The following is a 15,204-nucleotide window of genomic DNA, read 5'->3' on the forward strand; positions in this document are numbered from 1 at the left end:
GTGGACTCCCGTGACGCTTAAGGTTCGCTAACCGGGCAGCTTCCCGGAAAGCGGTCCTAAAAAAAGGCGGGAAAGTAATTTACAGAATAACGACTAGAAACACTCTCACCAAATATAGATTAGCTCATACTACATAACAATCCCTTCCATTCTCACAAATTTCATTGAAATTCCATTTAGCCATTTAGCCTGTAGACCTCTCCAAGTACCGTGAGGTAAATTACTTCACAAAACACATCTGAATTGTTGGAATTGACAACCAATGAAAATGTTACTTTCATTTTCTACTTTTATTACCTGACATTTGATTGGTTATATACCTGTATATATATAAAGGGAGAGAAGGAAACACAGCCATTTTGACTACTACTTCTTGTTGTACCTCCTATTTCAAAAGCTTCAAAAAACTTCAACTTCTTTGTGAAGGTAAGTTATAATTTAATATATTGTGCACTATGACTTAATATAGTAGACTTTTTCTGCTACATATACACTATCCCTCTGTAGTAGTAGTGTCTTGGTTAAATCACATACACTTTTTTTTAGTCCTATTTCCACTCTCATACTATACACTGCCAAAAGATAAATTCACTGATAAAAACTGCCTATCTAAAATTAATCCCAACAGTGCCCTATCTCTACTAATATATATTTTTTTAATCCAAATTTCAGGCAAAATGGAAGGCGAGCAGCAAGTTTCATTTTCGATTGAACTGAAGGAGAGCAGCCAAGACAAACTTGATGACTTTATGGATGACAGTAGAGACCACGAACTTCTACAATGTGTTGAAGCAGTAGACAACTTGCTTCAAAATGAAAAACAATTACACCCTATAATAAATTATGACATTTCTGACAATGAAATGTTAGAAAATTTAATAAAGTATGAAACACAATCATAATAAAAAAAATAAATAAAGAAAACAAAAAAAAACAAGAAAAACAACAAACAATTAACATACAGTATTAGAAAAGTCTTTCATTCTTTTATCCATAAAGTTCGCTGCCCAGAAAGCTATCCGGTTCGCGAACTTGGCGCTTACCACGCAAAAAAAAATTTTTTTTTTTGGACCCTCCTAGGCCCTTTTAAAACCTCCACATAAAACCTAGGGGGTCAACGAGGATCTACTATGCCCCCTTATGGTAATTTCCCCCTTTGTTTTGGCCTCCTCTTGTCTCTCGATCCTACCGAGAGACAAGATGGCGGCCGCTCCGGACTGTTTAGAATGTTGACAGACACCGGAGGGCCAATCAGCTTCTCATCGCAAAGTTCCGTTACGCGAAAGGTTCGCTAACCGGATAGCTGCCCGGAGCGCTGTTACAGATATATATCTTGATTTAAACGTTAATTTCTCAAAATCCACTGAAGCACATATATTGAGACCTAGCAAAGGCACATCGGGCTAACAGTCCCTACAATTTTGCCAAGTTTCGTGAAAATCCATTCAGCCGTTCGGGCTAAAAGTGAGTCCAACCGCCCTATGGAAATTAACATGGGAAAAAGGCGTTTTGGGACCCCCCTTTTTTCTCGGCCCCCCCTCCACAAAACCCCCCCAAATTTTCAAGGTCTGCTCAGAAACAAAATGTGCCATTTTCCTGAAAATTTCAGCCAATTCCGTCCACGAACGCAAAAGTTATTAGGCATAGAATTTTCAGAAATCCCATAGGGAAAAAATCCTAACTATATATACCTACTGGCGACCGCCAGTAGGTAATATATATATATATATATATATATATATATATATATATATATATATATATATATATATATATATATATATATATATATATATATATATATATATATATATATATATATATATATATATATATATATATATATATATATATATATATATATATATATATATATATATATATATATATAGTAAAACAGCTACCCAGTTGGCAGCAAGATCCAGTGGTTCTTACCAGGCTGCTCCTCCCACAATCCCCGGAATGGCTGACTGAGGACCATCTGTCCGTCATATAGCAGGAAGTTCAAGCTGTTTTGGCCAAAGGGGCCATTGAGACGTCTGCCTTCAAGTGGGTCATGGTTGCTACTTCCTGGTGCCAAAGAAGGATGGAGACCTTTGTTCTGTTTTAGACCTGCGCCCTTTAAACACCTTACTCTGTAACGATAGCTCAGAGAAGGGCAAAGTCCAAAGGCTCACCCTGCCCCAGGTCTTGTCTGGCCTAGGGTCTGGATGGTAGCATTGGACCTACAGGACGCCTATTTCAATATACCCGTCTATCTGGCCCACCAGTGTTACCTATGGTTAGTGGTTGAACAGGAGCATTTTCTATTTGCTGTGCTCCCTTTTGATCTCACCAGTACCCCTCAAGTGTTCACGAAAGTTATTGTGGTGTTGGCAATACATTGCAGAGGTCAGGAGTTCCAGTCTTGCCCACCTTGAAAACTGTCTGTTGAAGGCAGTCTCACCCCAAGCAGTTGTCAACCACCTCCACATTATGGCAAAGCTCCTGTTACCTTTGGGGTCCATTATCAATATGCCAAAGTCATACCCAACTCCTTCCCAGAGACTCCTCTTTATTCGAGCCATTCTGGACATGTTCAGTTTCGTGCCTTTGCCGTGGAAAAGAGTCCAGGAGATGAATGGCCTCTTGCATCCTGCTGGTCGAGCAGGTGTGGCTTATGCAGGGTCTGTAGTGGGACCTGTGTCTCAGTGGGCCCTACATCAAGAGGACCTTTCAAGCTGCATCCGGATTTCAGAGAAGACTGCAAGGGTGGTTGCTGGACTGCGATTGGGTCAGCCGCAGACCCCTCTCCCTACCACACCGCGAGCTGACAGTGTTGACTGATGCGTCAGTTCCTTATGGGTGTGGGTGGCCACTTGGGAGAGGTGAAGCTGTCTGGAGCTGAGGACCATCTGCATGGTGCTGAAAGCCTTCCTACCGCCCATCAAAGGAAGGCTGGTACAGTTGCTCATGAACAACATCACAGCCATTAGGTACTTTACCAATCTGAAAGGAACAGGTTAGTATTAGATTCCTTACCTTAGAATATCCCCAGGCGTCAGTCTGGATCTGGAAACTTTTGCGTAGCAGTACCCCTGCGCGTCGGTAGGCGTTGTCTGCGCCTCCGCGTCCGTCGTTGGCGTCGGGATAACGTCGCCGGACTACTTAGACTCAGCCCTCGCGCGCTGACGTCAGTTCCTCTTTTTCCGCGCCAGCAAGCGCCGATCAGGAAAAAGTGGTACTCTTTAGTCATTTTTTGACTAAACTTTTTCGATCCTTTTGATCTGTTTTTCGAGTCAAACGACTCCATCGGTGCCAGTAGGGATGCCTGGGTTCAAACCCTGTGCCAACTGCAAAAGACTGACGTCGGTTACCGCCCCCCCATCGCTGGTGCCTTTATTGCTTAGGGGCCGACCACAATGACAAGTTGTGCCCCGACTTCCGGGCCATGACGTCGAAATCTAGGCGGGAGCAGTACCGTAAGCGCCTCGAGCTCTGGCAGTCAGCCCGCGCCGCTCGAGGTCCCGGTCCAGGACGAGGTCGAGAGACTGGTCACAGGCCCGGAGTCATCACAGCTCGGCGAGTCGACACCACTCGTCTGGCTCCAAGTCATCAGGTAAGAGGCACAAGAAGTTGAAGAAGCGACACCGCTTTTCTGACTCCCCCGACGCTCTCGCGACACGGCTTGGGGGAAAAGCCCACGCGGCTCCGCCGGAGCGGTAGACGTCGCGGCCTGCTCCATACCCGCCGGTCCCTGGACAGAACGCGATGCCGGAGGAGATCGATGCCTTCCTCATGGCCATGAGGTCGCTCGCTACTCCGTCAGATTCCGCGGTGCCTTCGGGCCCCACTGTCCCGACTGGGAGCCCAAGCGGGCCGGGTGCTTCGGTCCCGACGCCTCAGGGCCCCGTCGGATCCGGCTCGCCGCTGGTCGACCTAACGACCCCTCCACCGGCGTCGACTCCTATGGTGTCGTCCCCAGACGACGTCCCCGATCCCCCACTCGATCCCGTTCCGACGTCGGGACAGCGTCGATCTACGCCGCATTCGACGTTGAGAGAAGTGCAATGCTTCTATGATCCGGCCCCATCATTTGAACCTGAGTACCAGGAGATGGAGGGCGAGGCGGATTGGGAGTGGTCTGAGGACCCTCTGGCACGGGAGTGCCAGTCTTTTCAGGACTGGGCAGGTGAACTGGGGGAGGCCAGTGGTTTGGACACTTTGCCCGACACTGGATTTGTCTCCCCTCCTACCGTGGCTACGGAGGAGGGGGCTGCCTACAGTGTGGTGTTGACGAGGGCAGCCAAGGCCTTGTCTCTTGAGCTCCCTATCGCGGCCGTGAGGACTAACTTCCTCACTGAGGTCCTCAAACCGCAGGCAAGCTCTTCAGAGCCTTTACTGCTGTTCAATGAGGCCTTAACAGACGATCTGTTGGGCACTTGGTCCAGGCCCGCTACAGGTCCCCCTGTAGATAGGAACGTGGCGAGACGCCACCGCCCGGCCCCGGGCGACCCTTGTTTCCTGTCCACCCACCCCACCCCCGAGAGCCTGGTTATCCAGGCCTCTAATTCCCAGACCGCATTCCCGACAGCTCCCCCTGATCGGGAATCCAAAAGGTATGAACAGTACGGAAAAAATAAGTTCTCCTCACTTAGTTTGGGGTTGCGGTCGGTCAACACGGCTTACCTTTTGGGCCATTATACCCACTCTCTGTGGGACACGGTCGCGGACGTGCTGCCACAATGTCCGGAGGAGGCCCGGGTTAAACTCGCCCAAGCCCTTGCGGAGGGGCGAGATGCGGCACGGTATTCCATTCGATGTGGGCTGGATACCACGGCCTCGCTAGGCAGGGCGACGGTGGCGGTTCGCCGCCACGCCTGGCTGAGGTCCGCCAATTTTTCGGCTGATGTCAAGAACACCCTTATGGACATGACGTTTGATGGCCGTCGCCTCTTTGGCGACAAGGCAGACAGTGCGCTTGAGTGCTTTAAGGACTCCAGGGCTACGGCCAAGTCCTTGGGACTGTCGGCCCCACGCCTGCAAACTGCTGCCTTTCGCTCCTTTCATTGCCAAGGAAGGGGCACCCCCACACGTCCTGCCAGCCACGGGCCGCAGACTAACATCCAGCGCGGTGGCGGACGTGGTAACCGCTGTGGCGGTGCCAGGGGACAGCGGCGAGGCCAGTCCACATCCACCCATGCAGCATCTGCCTCAAAGCCTTCCTAGTCTGAGCTTTCAGGCCCATTTAACGCCAGTGGGGGGCAGGGTTCGCCATCACCTCTTCCACTGGCGCGACATCACATCGGGCAGGTGGGTGCTGCAAATCGTCCGAAGGGGCTACTCCCTCCCCTCCGAGGCGACCTCTCCTGCCATGCCACCGCAATACCACCGCGTGTCGGGGGATAACTTGCAACTTCTGCAAGAGGAAGTTACGGCCCTCTTGGCCAAGGGGGCAATTCAGCGCGTTCCTGGGCCAGAAGTAGGGTGTGGTTGTTACTCCCACTACTTTCTGGTTCCCAAGAAGGACAAAGGGGGCCTACGCCCTATCTTGGACCTGCGGAATGTCAACGGCTTCCTCCGGAAGGAGAAGTTCAAGATGCTGACTCTGGCTCAGGTCTTAGCTGCCCTAGACTCGGGAGACTGGATGGTAGCGTTGGACTTGCAGGGCGCTTCTTTTCACATTCCTGTCCTGCCGGCCCACCGGCGCTACCTGCGGTTCACGGTAGGCCACGAGCACTTTCAGTTTACCGTGCTCCCCTTCGGCCTTACCAGCGCCCCTCGGGTGTTCACGAAAGTGATGGCGGTGGTCGCAGCTCATCTGCGCTGATTAAGGGTGTCAGTCTTCCCCTATCTCGACGACTGGTTTTGAAGGCGGGCTCGCCCCAGACAGTCGTCACACCTCCAGACTATGGCCGACCTGCTGGGGTTCTCCATCAATGTGCCGAAGTCACACCTGTGTCCCTCTCAGAAGCTCCTCTTCATCGGAGAGGTTCTAGTCTTGGCGCAGTTTCGGGTTTATCCTCCCGAACAGCGGGTTAGGGATATTCAGGCTCTGATTCTGATCTTTCAGCCTTTATCCCGAGTCTCGGTCTGGTTGACGCTGCGGCTTCTGGGGCTGATTGCCTCCTGCATCCTTCTGTTGCATCACGCCAGGTGGCGGATGCGGGCTCTGCAGTGGGACCTGAAGTTTCAGTGGGCCCAGCATCAGGGCAACTTGTCCGACCATGTCTTGATCTCGGAGGGCACTGCAAAACAGTTGCAGAGGTGGCTCACGGACCGCGATTGGATCAGCGGCAGATGCCTCTCCCTACCCCAACCGGAGCACGTAGTTGTGACAGGCGCGTCCCTCCTGGGCTGGGGGGGCCACATGGGAGAGGAGATCAGAGTCCTCTGGTGTCCGGCGGAGTCCCGGCTCCACATCAACCTTCTGGAGGTGCGGGCGATCCGGCTTGCACTGAAAGCATCCCTCCCCTCTGTCAGGGGGAGTGTAGTGCAGGTGTTCGCGGACAACACCACCGCCATGTGGTACTCCAACAACGAGGGCGAGGTGTGGTCGTGGACCCTATGCCAGGAGGCTCTGCGCCTCTGGCAATGGCTGGAACATCAGGGCGTGACCCTGGTGGTTCAACACCTGGCAGGTTCCCTGAACGCCAGGGCGGACGAACTCAGCCGTCGGTGCATGATGGATCACGAATGGCGTCTTAACTCGGACGTGGCGCAAGGTCTCTTTCGGCAGTGGGGAGAGCCTTGGTTAGATCTATTCGCCACAGAAGAGAACGCGCAATGTCATCAGTTCTGCGCTTTGGAATTTCCAACTCTTTGTTGGTTATGTGGGCGCTAAGAAGGGACGGGCGGTGCACAAACTGACCAATTCTCGATAGGTCGTTTTGTGCATCAAGGCTTGTTATTCACTGGCTAGAAAGGAGCCTCCTGTGGGGCTAAGTGCCCATTCCACTCGGGCCACGGCGGCTACTACTGCCCTGGGTCGGGGAGTCCCCTTGCAGGACATCGGTCAGGCAGCTACGTGGGCCTCGCTGCACACGTTCGCAAGACACTACTGCCTGGACAGTCAAGTCCGGAGAGATGGCTTTTTCGGCCGTTCCGTTCTCCAGGACTTTCTGGTGTGATTGGTTTGCAGGTCCACCACCGGGGTTGGTATTGCTGGGGTATCTATTCTAAGGTAATGAATCTAATACTAACCTGTTTCTTTCAGATGCACAAGTAACTTACCTTCAGTAACGATATATCTGTAAGAAACAGTAGTTAGTATTAGATTCCTTACCGCCCCACCCATCCTCCCCGTTCTGCGAACCGATATCTAGGGTTAAGGTCATCCCTTTTCAGGGCCATTGTTTCATGGCACCAGTTTTGGTTTTTATCATGGCTCTGCGTTTCTGCCACGGAAAAGCTGTGTATAAGAACTGACGTCCACGCGCGAGGGCGGCATCTAAGTACTCCTGCAACGTCATCCCGACGACGGACGCGGAGCCGCAGACAACGCCTACCAACGCGCAGGGGTACTGCTACGCAAAAGTTTCCGGATCCAGACTGATGCCTGGGGATATTCTAAGGTAAGGAATCTAATACAATATATACTGTTTCTTACAGATATATTGTTACCGAAGGTAAGTAACTTGTGACACAGGGCGCTGTGAGAAGTTGGCCTGGTATATGATGCTCACTAGTTCTAGTGATCACCTTGTACCATGCCAAGCAACCCTTATGGTGATTGGTTGTAAAGTCAACCTTATAGACCAGCTATCCTAGTAGCGTGGACAAAAGCTGTCTTTAGGCTAAACTCTCTATGGCATGTGAAGCCAGCTGTTTTACCACATATAACCTTTGAATACCAAATGAAAAGGACACAACACAGGTTGTTATGAAAATAAACAGTTATTTATTAACTAACATACACCTCTGAACTCTTTATGAGGTCAGAGGGCTAAGCACATGACAAACTCTTAGGAAAAATACGTTTAAGTTGCACGAATTACAATGGTGCCCTAGGGGCACAACAAACCATATACTAAGTAAGTGGAATGTGAAAGTCAATTAAAGGAATGGAGCTGTCCAGAGGTTGTAGGATCGCTGGGACCACGCTATACTAACTTGAGGTAGGTAATAGGAGGCCCACGGAACGCGTGTGCAGAGTGTGAACTCACACGTGTGATGTGTACAAACGTCTATGGACAGTACAGTTCAAAGAAAAGGTGAGTACAGACGTTCCTGACTAGATAGGACTGAAACGACAATGGAACTGGACACTAGGATAGTGAAGCTACCATTGAGCACCGAAATGCTTGAGTTACCTCACCCACAGGCTGCGGGTGCATAGGTGCGAAGTCGTGTCGCGTTTCCGCGTCGAAGTCTATGGAGCCTTGAAGAAAGATGCTGCAGGCGACCAGGAGGAAGATGTCCGGTGCAATCCAAGGGTGGATCGGTGAAGAGAGGAACCTGAAAGCAGAGGGGACAATGTTCAAAGTCACTAGCCAGTGACTGGAGTGGAACCATATGTCGTCGTCGTGATCAGGTGAAGGTGGACGCTTGTCTCTGCAGCCACGTGGACCAGGTGGTGTCTTCGGCGACCAGGATGGAGGCACGAGCTGTCCCACGCAGGCTCTCGCTGTTGGCGGTGTCGTCTCCGGATTCGGGTTCAACAGGCCTTGGCAAAGGCAACCCACGCGGTGAGTCGAAACGGCGTCTGGAGTGGACCAGGAGGGTCCGGGGTGCTCCTCTTTTGGAAGGGAGCAAGGGCCAGTCTGGAGCAACCAGACCAGCAGCAAAGTTGTCGGAGTTCGTCGTCTAGGAGGCCACAAGCCAGCCGGCAAGCGACCAGACAACGCGTCGAGTAGCAACCAGGCAGAAGGGCCCCACGCAGATCTCGTGGAGGCTGGAGGGCTGATCTTCGGTGCAGGAGCTGCTCGGGGTCGGGGCTTCTCAATCCCCAAAGCACTTGGAGGAGGATACCTCAGGCGTCGTGCTGGAGCGAAGTGCTGCTTCTTTCAAGATGGCCGGTCCCACGTGTCTCGTCGCACCCACGGGTCTCAGCTCGGCTGCAGATGTGGGTAGGAGGTCGGAGAGGTCTGGGAATCCGGGTCTCGTCGGGCTCTGAAGTCTGGATCCTTTGCAGGAAGACGACAAAGGGAAGTCACGGTACGCTGATGGTGCCTGCAGATGCAGGGTGGACACTCCTTGCCCACAAGGGAGATTCCTTCAGTCTTCTGTGGAGCAGAACGTCGAGGTCCAGAGTTTCTTCTTGGGAAGTTGATCAGGATAATCTAATTTGGAATGGGTGCAGCTCCTACCTTTATCCAGCTAAAGGGGGCTGCACTACGACTAGGTCCCTCCTCTGGGTGGGACCAGGAAGGGAAGTGGTTACACCCCCTTTCCTTTGTCCGGTCTAGCGCCAGCTCTGGGGCTGGAGTGCCCCAGGAACTGGTTTAGACCGGCATATGCACAGGGAAACCTTGTGTGCCCCAGGCATGTCTCATTCCTTTGAGCCCTGTCCTACCTAATACACAAAATCCTGTCTGGGGTGGTGCTAGCACCTCCCAAGGCAGGAAACCCTTTGTCCAAACCTCCCTCGCTGGAAGGACTCCCAGCAGCAGGAGGTCAGACTTGTGTCTGTGGTGGCAGCATCCATTTTGTGATGCTGAGACTCGAGTTAACTTTAACCGGGGTTCACAGTTACATACATGTCGTGTCCCTCTAGAGGGGTGGGATGCTACCCCCGTCGCCAGAATTGGCGAGGGGGTAGTATCCCAATTCATATGACACCTTACTCGACATGTTTTGATAATCCTATACCAAAGTTAGCATTTGACCGCGAGGTACATAATGCACTTAAGAGTATATGTTATAGCGTTATCATGGAACAGCTATTAGGACTTGGTTCCGCAAGCTGCAAACGGGCTCAGCTCATGCCAGAGCACCATCTCACATAATTCCAAGCACTCTGCCTTCAGGATTGATAAGGCCTGCCATAGGAGTGACTTATAGGAATACATGTGTCCATTTTAGGTTTAGATATAGGGAACTATATCTAAAGCAAAGGGTGATTACACCACCTTTCCCCAGCTGTCGTGCAGCCAGTTGTGTCTGTTTAGATGGCCAGCCAGGGGTGGCATAATACATGCTGCAGCCCCTGGTAGGCCCTGGGTACACCAATGCCCTGGATACCTAAGGTATGCTGTACAGGGACTGATAAGGTGGCCCAGTACCAATTGGTAAATGCACCTAAGGTACATGGTTGTCAATTTAGAGAGAGAACAGCTAGGCTGTGGGTCTGATTAGCAGGCCCACAGCCAGGGAAAGTCGTAAACCAGTGAAGCAAAAAGCAAAAATCGGGGGTGACCATAGGATTGCAGACCCCACTCTCCTACAGGCACACGGTCTTTTTGTGAATGGGTAAAAACTTGACTCAATCTGTTCACCACAACCGAGAACTCATAATGTCAGCACTTCTGCTCATTGGCATGTCTCACCCTGAGGCGCGTTCCACCCTAAGTGGAACTCATGTATGCCTTTCTGCTAATACCACTGCTGCCCCGAGTTCTCAAGAAGGACAGACCCGGCTTAGAGGCCCCGCATTCAGCACTGAGAGTAAGGTATCAAGGTCTCCGGACCTTGAGCATCCATTCTTCGATCAGGCTGCCCCTTTTGGAGGACCTGCTGAAACTGCAGTATGCCACGGTTCGTCATCCGGGCCTGCATAATCTCCACCTTAATGCATGCAGATTGAGCAGCGACAGCTAAACCCCTTTGAGCTTCCTCCAGTGATGGTTGATATTATGTTGGCAGCCAGGCATCCCTAGACTTAAAATGTATTCTCCTGTCATCGGGACAAATTTGTGGTTTGGTGCGGTACTTGCCAGATTGACAACCTTCAGGCCATCTTATGTGACATTTTATTGTGTTGTCCCAAGCCTGGTAATGCCTTGCTCAAGGTACAGCTAAAGGATACCTTTTGGCTTCTTTACAGTTCCTGGATCAGGCCTCTTTGTTCAAGTATCCTAGTGTTACAAGGTTTTCAATACGCTTTCAACATGCGTTTGCTCTCTCTACCTTTGTCATGCCACATTAGGACCTTAAATAAGTCCTTCCTTTTCTAATGTGCACTTCGTTTGAACTGCTTCACAGCTGTCCCTTGCGTCTCCTCACCCTTAAGACCGAGTTCCTCATTGCCAATACATTGAGGTGGAATGAGAGTCCGCTCAAGCTCTGTGTTACCCTGCTGTACACCACCTTTTTCCCAGACAAACTGCTTCTGAGGTCTTGGGCAGCCTTTCTTCCAAAAGTTGGGACACCATTGCAAGTTGGCCAAACCATCACCATGCTTGCATTTTATTCTCCGCCTCACCACTCTAAGAAGGAGGAGAGGCTCAATCGCTTGGCCCCGAGGAGAGTTCTGAGCTTCTACTTAGATTAGACCAAAGAACATTGAGTGGGCAACCAGCAATTTGTGGGTTTGACTGTAGCATAAAAACTGCAAAACTGTGCAGAATAGAAACCACCTTACGCTGGATTGCGCTCTGCATTAAGATGTGTTATGCATTGGCCAAAATTTAGTCTCCAAAAAGATAGTGTGCATTCTACCTGGACAAAAGCTGCTACCACTGCGTTAGCATACAAGGTCTTTCTGAAAACTAGGCATTTGGTAGGCGTCCCTCCATACGTTCACAAAGCTCTAGTGCCTGGACGACAAGCATGTCCACCAAAACAGCATTTTGCCCACTCGGTTCTACAGGACTTCCTAGTTTGAGTCCATGCATACCCCAACTCCACTTAGGTACTGCTTTGGTATCCATTCAAAAAGTGAGTAATCTGCAGCTAGAAGTCCATCAGAAGAACAAGTTACTTGCCTTCAATATCAGTAACACTCTTTCTGGTAGAGTCTTTCTAGCCGCAGATTCCTCACCGATCCTCCCTGGTCTGTGATTGGACTCTATTCATTGATAAAATCCCAAATCTAGAAATCTGCACACTGGTCACGCCAATTTGTTTTTGGAGTTCTGCGTCTGGGGGTGTGGACAACCATGAAAGCAACTTATGTCAGCACGCGGAAGTGGCAACTAAATAGGCTCCGACGCCATTTCCATTGAACAGCATCAGTGCAAAGCTGCCCATGGCTATCTACCAGACAGTCTCTACCAGAAAGAACATTACAGAAGTTAAGTAACTTGTTCATTAAACATTTGAGAATAAGACGCAAGGGAAAGGGTAAATCACATGCTCAGTGTTGTAGTTGCCTCCTACCACTGCATTGTCTTGTTTGCCAATGTCCACTTGCAAAGTCAGAGGAACAGGAGCACAAGTAGAAGTTATTTCTTGTAATAACCAAATAAGCCATCTATATAGTCCTACCTCTACGTTAAACAAAACTAAATAACTTGGGGAGTTGGGTAATTAACTTGTGAGCACAAGGCTAAGTGAGCCAGTAGGGTGTGAGTGAACCGCCAAATATTGAGCCACTGTTTTTCTTAACGAGCTAGATCACTTTCTGCAGTATCAAACAATATTATTGGACATTGCATTCGTTTGACTGAAAGATCTTTGGGTAACCTGTTCTTCAATAAATACTTTATGTGGTTTATATATCTGAAAGAAACACATTAGTTATAGATTCTTTACCTTAGAATTACCCCCAGGCGTCAGACTGGATCTGGAAAGTTTTTGTCGTGTACAGAACTGACGTCAGCGCGCGTGTGCGCGTCTAAGTAGCTCCAACGACCTTATCTTGGCGACTACCACGCCAATGACGTACGTGGAGCCAAACGACGGCGCCTACCCACGTGCAGGGGTACTACTTACGAAAGCTTACCAGATCCAATCTAACGCCTGGGGGTGATTCTAAGGTAAGGAATCTATCATTAACTAATGTTTCTTACAGATATATCGTTACCGAAGGTAAGTAACTTGTTCATCTAGTATACAAAAATGCAAATCAGTATTAGGCCATTCTCAGTTTTACATGTTAGTAATTGAAACCTTTTTTTAATTTGACAATTTTCCTATTGCTTTAGGTGAGTCACATTGATGTAATTTCAGCAGAGCAAGCAAAAGACTTTGTGGAAGATGACACAACTCATGGCTGAAGCACATGGGACTTCGTGCCAGTTTTTTTTTTATTGCAACTTCAACAGTTTGAGGACTACAGGAATCAAATTCCCAAGGGAATTGGACATTTGCCTGGAACACATGGACTAATTGTTCATTAGTTTTCAAACTAGAATTTTAACAAATGTTGGCTCAGAGGCTATAATATTTTGTTTCAGAAGAGCTTGCACATCCATTTTATGTCTATTGGTATGCCTTTTTATAAGATGCTCGTTGACATTGCTTTTATAAGGAGTCCCAAAATGTTTGCACCCTTAAATCCCTGTGTATAGTGTACCATTGTTTTAAAGCTTTATTAGAAGTGCTTAAATATTTCAAATTAATTGTACTTTTACCGTTTATACTGCCTTGTGTTTTTTTAAATTGCTTCAATTAAACAGTTGATTTTATCAGTATATTTTCTGCTATCCATTTCATTGTAGGAAACTAATCTGTACATGTATGATTGTTGCAGTACAGTAATAATTATCACAATAAGCGGAAAATATCAGAACTTACATCAAGTCAATGGACACATACAGCGTGTGTGTTTTTGATCATGGCATATCTGATGGATACTTCTACCCGCTGATACCTCACCTGTGTAATATCCTCCGCTCTTCCATACTTGTAGAAGACATTTGACTCCATTCCAGCACCAGAAGGAACACTGAAGCGCTAAAGCACCCATCTTGGCACATTGATGTCAGGTCCCTTTTGTTTACACCCTTTGAGGTGGATCTAGAGCACTCTCCTCCTCATTCAACATTCTTCTCAGAGAAACTCCTCAAATTTGCAAATGCAGTGCTTAGGGATGTTGTCCTCTAAAATGTCAGAGTTCTAACCCTGCCGAAATGGTGACAGACAAGTTTCTGATACAGGCTTCTAACCACAGGTTCCTCACCTTGTTAATACCCCCTGGCGCCAGACTGGGTCCATAGAATTCTCTATATCACCTCCCTTGCCCATCAGTAAGTGGTTTTGGGCTGCTCCATGTCTGATCTACCCCACCCCAGATGTGGCGTTGTGGCCACTATATCTGCACACACTGACATTAGTTTATTTCATTCTGCGCTTTCTGACACTTACCTGGAGCAACTGCACATTTTCTTGACAGAAATTCATCCCTCAAAATGTTACCAGTGCCCAAGGGACATGTCCCCTTCAAAAGCTACAGGATTTAAGCCAGTTAGAGAGTGTCACTACCAGATGCCGGTTAAAGATGCCCACGATGTCGGTCTCTGGTGACTCAGCTCTAAACACGACTCTGCTTCCTGTCTCTGTGTTACTAGGACATCTGCATAGCCAATCTCGCGCTCGCATAACTCAGAAGAAAGTCAAAGAAGATTCGGTCTCGGTCAATGCCGAAGGCATAGACCGCACTCCTGAGGCTAATCTCGTGACTGATCTTGTCAAAGTTGCGAAGACCAGGTAAGTCAAAAAAGTCCAAAAAGCATAGGCAGTCCAAATATGACTCCCCTCGAACTACTACTACAACCATTCAGAGTTGCATGACACCCTGTGTACCTCCAGGCTCCGGAGTTGTTCCCCAATTTCTGACCCAATAACTACACAGCTCCCTATGCACCCCAACTAACCCTGAGCTATTGGCAAGGCGTTCACAGCTCAACTGAAAGCAGCCCTTGCCAAATATGTGGTACTCCTCCAGATCCCTCAGGCTCGCCTTCAGTGTACCACTTCTGGATTCGTCCTAGACACAGACTGTGTTGCTCAACATCGATCTAACGCTGGCCCCTTATTCAAGTTCAGCTCCATTGGCTCAGAACAACTTCAGGCACCATGACTGACACCGAAAGTCCAAGTCTCTGCGCCATCACAGACTTCTGAAGTGGAGCCAATAGTTTTATCTAATTCCAAAACACATCAGCAACCTCCCTTGAAGCCACACATTGTCATTTTTAATATCCGGATCCTGAAACGCAGCACCTTGATGATGATGCTGACAATGGGAGCCCTTATGATAATGAAAACATTTCAGGACTTGATAGATACCAGTGGCCTGGACACTTCTAGGGACATTGGCCTTTCCTCACCCAATCCTTCCACGGTAACTGAAGAGTCTGCCTCCTTTGCCACAGTGATCCAAACATGTTCCTGTGGATGTTG

The 15,204-nt window shown here is 49.1% G+C and overlaps 1 protein-coding gene across 1 annotated transcript in view; it reads left to right on the forward strand.

Moving 5' to 3' along the window:
• The window catches only part of SMC3 (structural maintenance of chromosomes 3), an 889,895-nt gene extending 876,402 nt beyond the window's left edge, over positions 1 to 13,493 (forward strand). The window contains exon 29 of the mRNA XM_086922774.1: positions 13,005 to 13,493. Coding sequence (XP_086778900.1) covers positions 13,005 to 13,076 — 72 coding nt within the window. The 3' untranslated portion in view covers positions 13,077 to 13,493. The remainder of the gene's footprint in view (positions 1 to 13,004) is intronic.
• The last annotated feature ends 1,711 nt before the right edge of the window (positions 13,494 to 15,204 follow it).

This window comes from Lissotriton vulgaris, chromosome 5 (genome assembly GCF_964263255.1).
Source record: "Lissotriton vulgaris chromosome 5, aLisVul1.2, whole genome shotgun sequence".
In the NCBI taxonomy this organism is placed as follows: domain Eukaryota; kingdom Metazoa; phylum Chordata; class Amphibia; order Caudata; family Salamandridae; genus Lissotriton; species Lissotriton vulgaris.